General features: G+C 42.7%; 2 protein-coding genes across 4 annotated transcripts; one reads left to right on the top strand and one right to left on the bottom strand.

Annotated features, from left to right (window-relative positions):
- The first annotated feature begins 2099 nt into the window (after nucleotides 1-2099).
- On the top strand, nucleotides 2100-4914 carry ckap4 (cytoskeleton associated protein 4). Of its 2 annotated transcripts, none has more exons than XM_079455107.1 (2): nucleotides 2100-2736; nucleotides 3646-4914. In XM_079455107.1, the coding sequence occupies exons 1-2, from the start codon at nucleotides 2437-2439 to the stop codon at nucleotides 4660-4662; spliced, it is 1317 nt and encodes a 438-aa protein (XP_079311233.1). In that variant the 5' UTR covers nucleotides 2100-2436; the 3' UTR covers nucleotides 4663-4914. The 2 variants fall into 2 exon arrangements, with proteins under 2 accessions (XP_079311233.1, XP_079311234.1); XM_079455108.1 differs by lacking the exon at nucleotides 2100-2736 and adding an exon at nucleotides 3066-3243 and having other exon boundaries at nucleotides 3646-4762.
- A 313-nt stretch (nucleotides 4915-5227) lies between these two features.
- On the bottom strand, nucleotides 5228-10273 carry ikbip (IKBKB interacting protein). 2 transcript variants are annotated; one of them, XM_079455121.1, is made up of 3 exons: nucleotides 9887-10265; nucleotides 9695-9812; nucleotides 5228-6641 (listed from the first exon to the last, which is right to left on the bottom strand). In XM_079455121.1, the coding sequence occupies exons 1-3, from the start codon at nucleotides 10048-10050 to the stop codon at nucleotides 5928-5930; spliced, it is 996 nt and encodes a 331-aa protein (XP_079311247.1). In that variant the 5' UTR covers nucleotides 10051-10265; the 3' UTR covers nucleotides 5228-5927. The 2 variants fall into 2 exon arrangements, with proteins under 2 accessions (XP_079311247.1, XP_079311246.1); XM_079455120.1 differs by lacking the exon at nucleotides 5228-6641 and adding an exon at nucleotides 7347-8680 and having other exon boundaries at nucleotides 9887-10273.
- Nucleotides 10274-10534: the final 261 nt, after the last annotated feature.

Here is a 10534-nt window from a genome sequence, read left to right as displayed (position 1 = left end):
GTTAAATATAGGATTACTCACAATGTCTGTGAGAGAAATGAAATAAATGTGTTTACCTGTGAATAGTGAAGAGAGAAGGATCAGTCCCAGCAGACATATATCACTCTTCTCAGTCATGTTGTGCTTCTCTTACTGATTCTCTTCTCATCATCTACTTCTTGACAACATATTGTGTCTCTTCCTGTGGTTTCTGATTTCCTCTTTTATTACGAAGTGACACTTAAATCCTGATACATGAATAGACTAACACTACATGTAGGAACATTGTATCATATTTGTAGATGACAGCAGACAAATACCACAGATTACATCATGACTTGTGGTTCATGACTTTCCAACCCAATACACTGAATCAAGGGTTTTAGTCTGGCTGATACTGGACCACCACAGCCATATAAACTTATGAGGATGGCACAAAACAATTACAACTGAACTAAAGCACATTTGGTTAGTTTTCACTGTGGTGGTAAAGCGATAAAGGCGTTTCTCCAATGCTAGCACCAGGGCTGGTCCAGGACAAAAAAAGGACCCTGGCATTTTTGCTCAGACCGGCCCACGACAATGGGTCGGACACAACCAACCAGTACACCATCCTTGCGGTCCCTGTAGATATGCATATCTACTGTTCCATTCCCCCAGAAACCTACAAAGCTGAGAACTAAGTGCCATGGACCAGTGTACCAGTGCAAGTGGACCAGTGTACTCTCTCTTGACTGACTCCCTGGTGATAGACATATACCTACTTGCGGTGTGATTCACGCAAATTGAGCGTTAGAAGCCAAACAATCCAAAAGTGGGACGAGACAGCGGGATATTACAGCGCTCGCGCCGCGCTGACATGTCATCTGAGAGATTCAATTTCCTAACGCCAACCAATCCGCTGCGCTGACCAATTAAAACATATACAAGTTCATTTGGCGCCACTCAAAATGGATAGGGGCAAAACGTACTACTATAATAAAATAAATTACCTGAACGTGTAAACTGTCCGATATAATTACCAGGAGGTTGGCGTGCTCCTCAAGACTACGATATTGGATGTCATTGAAGTTTCTGCTTTGTACAGGTCTTTCCGTAGACTCTATAGTATAGAGTCTATACATATGTGCAGTTCTTCAAAGTATCGATGCACAACACTACCGTTTACTTGTACACTATTAAAGATAATAATAAACAAAGATTATGCATTTCATCCTGATTTCCTTTGTCTTCTGTAGGGAAAAACTGATAGACTTCAGCAGAGAACCAATGGAAATGTTTTTTATTGTACATTTGAGTGTACGGTTTGCTCAGTTTAAATGGGTCGGCGCAGCGCTGGTGGTGGCACTAGGAAACACGTCCGTGTGCGCTGGCTGCGCAGCTCGGTCCATTGAATCTGCGCTGCTCTGTAATACCCCGCTGTCTCTTCCCATGCCAGATTACCAGTCCAGCCCTGGCTAGCACAAACGCTAAAGACAAACATTTAGATTTTTACTGTTTAGTTTTAAAAACATTAGTTTGTGTTTTTCAAAATGAAAGTTAAATCAATCACAAACATGTGGCTGTTTTCCTGAAGGGTGGGGAAGCATTTGAGGGCGGTTAACAGGAAGTATTTCTGGACACACGTCTGTATTTAAGCATCTTCATTTCATCCTGTATCTGTTCACACTTCCTCTGATGTGAGCGAGTAATTCACACACCACTTCTCTGTGAGGGTCCTCAACGCCGCAAAGCATCAGCCCAGATCCTTTAGCCGCGGGCCGGTGAAGAACACGTTCTGTCCCCGGTGTTTATGCAACGATTTGGAATAACATTATGACCACATTGCGTCGGACCCCAAACAGCCCTGAGCTGTGGAGACATGGAGTCCACGAGACCCCTGAAGGTGTGCTGTGGTATCTGTCACCAGCAGATCCTGTAAGACCTGTAATCTTAGAGGCGAGACTTGTTTATTCAGCAATAATGAAGCATGTTAAAGTTAATTTAAGTCCAGTTGAAGCTTTGTTAATAAATGTTTGATTGAATCATCATCTCATGGAAATGATGGGATTGAGTTTCTGCTGTTGTTTACGGAACTGATACACCATCATATGAAAGATGCTCGTGCACGCTGAGGCTCCGAGCACTGCCACGTCGGAGATGGGTGGGACGCACGAGGGGCGTGGCCAATGACGTAAACACACCCAAACCGCTTTACTGTTACATTCAATTTAACGAAGTTTATCTCGTCCGGTGACCTGATGATTTACACACGAGCCTTTATTACATTGATCTTTAAAGTCTGAAGTCTTAAAAAGACACACTTCATTTATGTGTGAAAGCATTGGCAGATTGTTTTAAGCTCTTTACAGGAGGTTTTCATACTTTCCCTAAGGAACGCGGCTCTCCGTGACGTCACCGCGCGTCCGGCGCTTTAAAGATCCGCGAGCGTCCAGACTGACCGGACAGAACGACACGATGACGGCGAAAAACAGAAGTAAGATGAGTTCTCACGCAAACGACAAGACCCCCGCGGTGGTCCAGCAAGATGACGCGGTGAAGAAGAGCCCGAAGAACGCGCCGGGGGCCGCGGGTCCGAGCGCGCTCATGAACTGCATCTCTGCGCTGTTTTATCTGACGCTCGCGGGAGGCGCGGCGCTCGCGGCGCTTTATTTACAACAAGTGTTATCTGAGGTCAAAGTGATGACCCTGAAACACGAAGAATCGATGGAGAGATATACAGAGGTGGCGCGAGACGTGCAGCGCGCGCTTCAACAGGTCTGTTATATACATGATGTTTCATCTCAGTTGAGTCGATGTGATTGACTGACACTAACACATTGACACTGACACTAAAACACTGACACTAACACATTGACACTGACACTAAAACACTGACACTAACACACTGACACTAACACATTGACACTAACACATTGACACTAACACATTGACACTAACACATTGACACTGACGTGTAACTTTAATAACTTTAATCTGACACTGAGCTTCTGCATCATCACTTATTTTACATATTTGACCCCATGAATAGACTTTAAATGTAGAGTTGTGAACAACGTCATGAAAAGTTGCTGTGTTTTGTGCAGCAGATGTGGTGAGCTGTGATTGGCTGCTCAGATCAGGGGGGGTGGTCTGAGGTTTCCCATCATCATCATCATCAGCTGCACTTCACTGCATTTTACTGTCAACAAAAGCGTCAAAAATCTGGGAATGTTGATAATAGTGACACTGAGAAGGAAAGTTCAGTTACATTTTGTTTCAAGAGTAAGCAGGTCTTCATCACGTTTACTATTTATTTTTTGTGAGATTGAGCTGCATTCAAAGTGAGCAGGCAAAACATGCTGCATTAGATCAAGATTAGAGCTGCATTAGATCAACAGACGCTCACGCATTTACATTTGTTAAAAAAACAAGACGCAAGAATATACCTGCACAAACCACTGAAGATGAGAGAGAAACAACAGCACAATACGTCACTTTCCCCGTAACACATTAAACATAAACTGTCACATCATCACAACAGAATTATTACATCATCACTCAAATATCCCTCACCAGACATATCTGAGACACAAAGCAAACGTTTCTATTGGCTTTCTATTCAGTTTTATTGACGTCTAATGGAAACAATAAAAAGATCATCTGTGATTCTCTGTCTGTTCTCAGATCAGTTCAGTGCAGGAATCTCTGGAGGGTTTGGAGTCGGCAGTGGCCGGCGTTACAGATGATCTACAGAGCTCGAGTCGTGCGGTGCAGAGAGGAGAAGCCGACAACCGTCGACTGGAAGAAACCTTTCAGAACCTCCAGAATAAAATCCTCAGAGATCTGACAGACAGCATTCAGGAGGTGAAGGACGCTCGGGAGAGGGACGTCTCGTCTTTGGAGCGAACCCTCGAGGGACGTCTGGCCCAGCTGAGCGGCTCCATCACAGAGTTCTCCGGAGAACAGAGCCGGTACAAGAATGAACTTCAGGAGCTAAAATCCCACCTGGAGGAGCATCAGAAGCCTGCGCTCCTCATACAGGAGCTGACGTCCATCAGCAGCGCCGTGGCCAACCTCAACACCGCCAATGAGGTGTCCGAGGGTAACATGGAGGTCCTGAGGGAGCAGATCGCCGGGGTGAGAGACGAACTCCAGACCAGAAACCGAGAGGTAGCGTCTGTGTCGGAGGAGATCGAGTCTGTGCGCTCACTGATGAGGAGCACCGTGGGAGCGATACGGGAGGAGGTGTCTGCGGCTCGGAGTGGCACGCAGGCCGCGTCAGACCGGGTTCGGGCCCTGAGCGACGGGTTGGAGCGCTCTGACGAGGCACTTCAGACCCTGGAGACGCAGCTGAGGGAGACACTGCTGAAGGCAGAGAGACGAGGAGAAGACATCGAGGCGAGACTGAAGGCGAGGGAGGAGAGCGAGGACCTCTCAATGACGGAGCAGACGAACAAACTGGACGCTCTAACAGCGAAGTACGAATCTCAGCAGAGCTCGCTGCAGGGCTACAGAATAGCGGCGGAGACGCTGAGAGTCGATGTGGAGGAGATGAAGAGGAGTCTGAGTGAGGCTCAGGTGAGATTACAGGAAGTGGAACTAAAACTCCATGGACTCGCCGAGGTTAAGGGTTCGGAGGAAGCACGAGATCTTGAAATGAGAAGAGAAGAGACGGATGAATCTGAAATGAAGACAAACTGAACTGCTGACGTCTACAAATATTGTAGTTTTTAGCGCTTCCGTTTTTAAAAGTGGAATCAGGATTGTAGTTGTTTTCCAATAAAAATCTTTATAAAACTTTAAGAAGTAACGTGTGATTCTCATTACATCCGATGTGGAAACACATTTTCTGAATATGTTTCTGTCAATTAGATAAAATGACATTTCAATTCAGTTTGACGTAGTTGTAGACTGTGTGATTTCGGGAATGTATTTAAAGGAACCGTTCACCTCAAAAACATGAATTCTGTCATTATTCACTCACCCTCAATCATTCAAAAACCTGTATGTGAGTCTTTCTTCAGTGGAACAAAACAGAAGATATTTAGAGAAATGTCTCAGTGGTTTTGTGTTCATGAAATGAAAGTCAATGGAGTTCAAGTGTTGTTTGATTGTCAAAATTCTTTAAAATATCTTCTGATGAAAATAACTTTACATGATTTTCATTTTTGGCCGAACTGAAGCTTCAAAGACAATCTTGTAATTCAACTCGGTACATGTGCTGCCTAGAGAAAACTTCAAATCCAACATACACAACGCAGTCTCTCAAAATATAAACATTTGTTTGAAGTTTTCTTTATTTTCAATTGTACATGAACAGATAGCTCCATACATGAAACATTTTTTATTTGGACCCTTATTTGATTAATGTGTTCGTGATGAAATGAATCAAGTTATGTGAAATGTTTCATTCACACGAGACCTGCTGTAGTTTGTGAAGAACAGTGTTGTATGAGGAGTGTCTCTAATGACATCATCTGATGGATGGAGTCTGACATCACATCCTCCTCGGATCACAGTAGGCCATTAAAAAACATACGTCAATTTATCAAATACATGTGTTTTTAAGATTTTAAAGCATTGGAAATTAAATGTGGTGACATTATTAATAATACTTTAAAGATGCCAAATAATAGTAATGATGGCAATATTTCATCAGCTCATGTAGAGGCAATAAACCCAGATAATAAATAATTGATTTAAAAAACAAAAGCTCATTCCTATGATCTAATAACATAGCACGAAACTTCAGTTTGTATATTTTCGTTTTCTCGGGGTGAAACCTCATATTTTATAAAACTGCTCATTTTAATACAAGTTTCCATGTGACTTTGCGTTCATCAAAAGTTGTTTGCTCAAGAAATGTTGCAATAAATTACCTTATGTAGAAAGATCAGGTTATAAAAGGCACTGTTGATCTAAACATGAGTTTGACGTGTCACAGTGTGTGTTTCTGCTCCAGTGTGTCAGATGTCATGTGACTCTTCAGACGTACGGTTGGTTGGTCTCTTCTTCATCTCTGTCAGTTGTTCTCCTCTCATGACGTCTTCAGCGATCAGTCCGATCCTCAGCGTCAGTTCTGAAAGTTTGGACTCAATAACGTTGAAGTCCTGTCTGATGGTGAACACTTTGGGCTTCAGGTCAGCGGCGAATGTGCTCATCTTCAACATCTTGGCTTGAGCGCTCTCCAGGCCCAGGATGCGCCCAGAGAGCTCAGTGTTCGCTGTGGAAAGATCCTGAATGAGTTTAGCCATGTGATCGAGTCTCTGAGTGTTCCTCTCCGTCGAGCTCTTCAGAGCAGAAACACGATCGATGCTGCCAGCTAGCAGATCGGCGATTCGTTTGATCATCAGTTTTTCGGCTTGAGCGACCTTCTCCTCGAGGGTGTTTGTCTGACTGAGGAGATCCTCCACTTCACCCTCCAGTCCAGACATACGCCTGACGTCTGTACGGATGGAGGCCACCTTTGACATCGCATCACTAGAGATCGCCAGAGTTCGGTTCTCCAGGTTCCGCACGGCCAGAACCAGACCACTCAAGTTCTCCTGGAGTGTCTGCCGTTGTCTGGTAAGGTTTGAGAACTTCTCCTTCAGATGAGACACCTCCACATCCAAGCTCTCCAGAAGTGACACAGCCGGCGGTCTGTTTAGACTGGACATCAGTGACTGAACATGATCACACTAGACAAATACACACAACACATAGGTTAACATCTTATACGTATTCACACAGCACAACAAAACATGTAGAATAACGCTCTCTGGCCTGTTATGGATCTTGGTTATCGTCAAAACTCCCACAGACCTACAATGAAACAATGTTTAAATGAGGCATCTCACTCTGAGAAGATAAAAACTTGTTAGCATCATGCTAGATTGACCTAAAACAAGTTAGCTAGGTTGACCATATGATGTTTAAATGATGCGGTGGACAAATGCGTACCCCAAAGGACGCACCTAAAATCCTGGCCAGGACATCTCCCGGAAAATGGCACATCACCCTAGCGTTAGCATCGTGTTAGATCGACCTAAAACATGTTAGCTTCCTGCTAGATTGATCTAAAACAATGATAGCTTCATGAAACAGGCTAGCTTCATGCTAGATTTACCTAAAACAGGTTAGCCTCATGTTAGATTGACCTTAAATGTGCTAGCATCATGCTTAGACACGTAAATATCATGTTAAAATAAGCAAGCACCATGCTTAACCTTGCTGCCATCTCAATTTTAATCATGTTTTGCATACTTAATCATGCTAAACTGTCAAGATGTAAAGATTGTTCAAACTCAAATTTCAGGCCAGGCTAAATCAAGATAATAGTTTGTCTGCAAACTTTACGATCTAGCTTCATGTATACATTGCATAATGCCAAGACACATGAGTTTAAGATTGAATCTATTGTCAGATTTTATTAAAATCATTGAAACAACATCTAGATTACAAATCCAACAGACATAATCCACACAAACACACACTATCTAGAAATGATATCTTTGAAACAAAACTACTTTTTACAAGTACATGTACTGTGAATGCACAGACTAGATATTATTAAATGCCTTTAAAACATCAGTTACGACCTCTGGCCCTGTGGGAACAAGTAATACAGTATTTTACACGCAGATATTGTCATTTTAGCAGAGTAAGAATGACATCATGTGAAATGCAGGAATATTGAAATGAGGTTTGTTGTTATTAAATCAAAAAATTCTGTGTTCTGATCATGTATAACATCTATGACCAATTTCATCTCCTGCTTTATTCTCAAGATGCTTTACATAAATGAACCCTTTTTTTATTCTTTTTGTCTCTGGAAGCTCTCATATATATTTGTGTTAAACATGTTGGGTCTTGTGATACCAGTGATGTCATTGAGGTCAAATCATCAGGCAGCTGGTTTAGATGTGATAGTGTATCTCATTGAGTTTTCTATTGCAGGTAAACAACATATAAACGTTACAGTAGATCGTGTGATTTATCAACCGTTACGAGCTGTGATTACGCTCACGTCACTCTTCTCATGGTCCAGCGTCTCAGACAGTTTGAGCTGCTCTGGATCAGTCGGATCGCTCGACGGTGTTCTGTGTGTTGAGATGTTGTCTTCTGTCCTCTGCACCTGCAGCGTCAGCTCCTTCAATCTCCTCTCCGTCTCGCTCAGCTGAGCTCGGACTCTGAGCATCGAGCGGACCGACTCCTCTACATCCGGCCTCCGGCTCTCCCACTGCTGGACGCGTGGAATCGTCTTCTCCAGCCTCTTCTGAAGCTCGTCCCGGGGTATGCTGATAAGTCGCAATTGCTCCTGGAGTTTAGAGAAGCGTCTGGAGTTCCAGTCCAGCAGCTCCTGGACTTTCTGAGTGTCCTCCTCCTCGGTCCGATCTAACACACGAGTGTTTCTCTTGATGCCGTCCTCCAGCTCCTGCAGACGCTCGCTCAGAACACGCACACGTCCGTCCACAGAGTTGACGTGATCAGTTACTCGCCCGTGTGCGGAGCGTGAATCTGTCTTCAGCGAGCTGAGGTCGCCGGTCACGGCCGTCATTGTGCTCTGCCACGTCTCTGTGACGTTCTGGAAGCGTTTGTTTAACGTTTGATATTGAAGTGAAGACGTCTCCTGGTGCTCCTGTAGCGCTGTAGACGTGTCGTGGATGGAGGTGATGTCATGTCTCAGTTTAGTCATCAGTGTCGTGGAGGACAGAATCTCGTCGATGGAGGCCTGCAGCTGCATCCACAAAACATGAAATGATGATGATGATGTGTTCAGCGCACAGCGTCTGTCTGACCACCATTGACAAACAGTGCGGACAGAATATGATCATGTTTTCTTTCAGATTCCATTAATGGTTTCCAATTGACTGGACATGACCATGCAACATCAGATTTTATATTCTTTTTTGAAAGGCATTGATGTCATAACATCAAATGATGTGGATTTGTATACACGTATGTGATGCCCATGAGTGTGTTATGTCCATGTTTCTAGTTCTAATATATTAACCAACCAAAATGTGTTTTAGACATTCAAAATGCTTTTTGCATAAATAATATTTTTTATTTTACAGACTATAAAGTTTGTGACTTAAGCAATATTTCTACATACACAGTGAGGTCCAAACATCTCAAACATTCAACTTGAATGTAAAGGAAATGTTTTCATACAGTCTATATAAACTGTTATTACATGAAATATGATTTATTAGGGCTGCACGATAAATCGCAACTTTCTCAAAATACAAAGCGACCTTTCTAATGCGTTAATGATATCGCAACGGTGTTGATGATGTGTTCATGCTCATAGATCCAATATTTTCAAAACTCATGTGTTTTATTATGGTAGTTTGCTGTATTCTTTATTTTATGGCTTAAATCAAAACAAACCAACTGCAGTTTGATTGATATGAATTGGACTATAAAGTCAAAAAACACGATATTTGAAAATGTTTCAAAACGGAGTTCTCCCAAACTCTTCACATGTTAATGTATTATTGAATATACTGCATTATATGTTTCTCTATGAAATATCTAAACAAAAAAAACATTGTTTTAAAATGTAGGTCAATATAAAGAAATGTGTGATGATGATGATCGAGTATGATTGATGAAGATCCCGCTGGAGCAGACGGACCTTCAGGTTTACAGTCAAATTCATTATATAATAGATATAATATAATTGTTAATTATGAGAAAAGAGACCTCGAGTGAATGACGTCATGCGTTAGTATGAATATACACTGACTTGATCTGAGACTGACGTCATCTGCGACTGAAGCTCCAGGACACTCCGAGTCTTCTCATATAAATCATCATATTGATGTTTAATGTCCGTGAACCTTGAGTTCTGCTGATGAAGAATCCTGTGAGATGAACACAAGGTGAGACCAAATGAACCCGATGCGGGTTATGACGCGTTATTACAGTGTGACCTCACCACATCATGATCGCAGAAACAGCGAGTGACGTCACACTCAACATCAGCTTCACGTCACAGCAGCTCTTTTTACTCTCGTCTGTTTCTTCTTCATCTTTCTCTTCTGTTCTTCTCTTCTCTCCGTCTGACGTCTTTTTGCGTCGTTTTATGTCGCTGCTCTGCATGTTTGAACTAGCAGAATAAAAGTCTTTTAAACTTTAAAAGCCCCTTCAGAGTGCGCAGATATAAACGTAGCTGTGCGGAAATCGAGCGATATTTTGAAAAGCGAAGATCATTATCTGTTCTACGAGCGTAAATTCACTTTTAAATCACTTCAGATGCTGAACTCGCCACGCACGCACAGAAAAAACAGCTCGAGCCCGTGCGTCTCCTGACAGCCAATGGACTGAAGGCGTTCTGAGGAGGGCGGGGCTTAGCGGCCCGGAAGTTGCTTTTAAAAGGTCAGATAAGACGAGTCAATAATAATAAATCATAATTCGATATTTTAATAAAAAGTTAAACGCGTAATAATTGTTATTCTTCCGGTTCATGAGGCCGCTGCTGAAGTGTCACGCAGCGATGGGCGTGTGATGTTGATGGAATCCATTTTATTAAAAGTTTAACGTAATTGTTTGTTTCTGTTCATATGGAAATTATTCATTAGAAATA

Source organism: Barbatula barbatula (genome assembly GCF_947034865.1).
Source record: "Barbatula barbatula genome assembly, chromosome: 4".
NCBI classification, from domain to species: Eukaryota; Metazoa; Chordata; class Actinopteri; order Cypriniformes; family Nemacheilidae; genus Barbatula; species Barbatula barbatula.
Note: the sequence above shows the minus strand (reverse complement) of the source record. Positions and strands in the feature narration are given on the sequence as shown.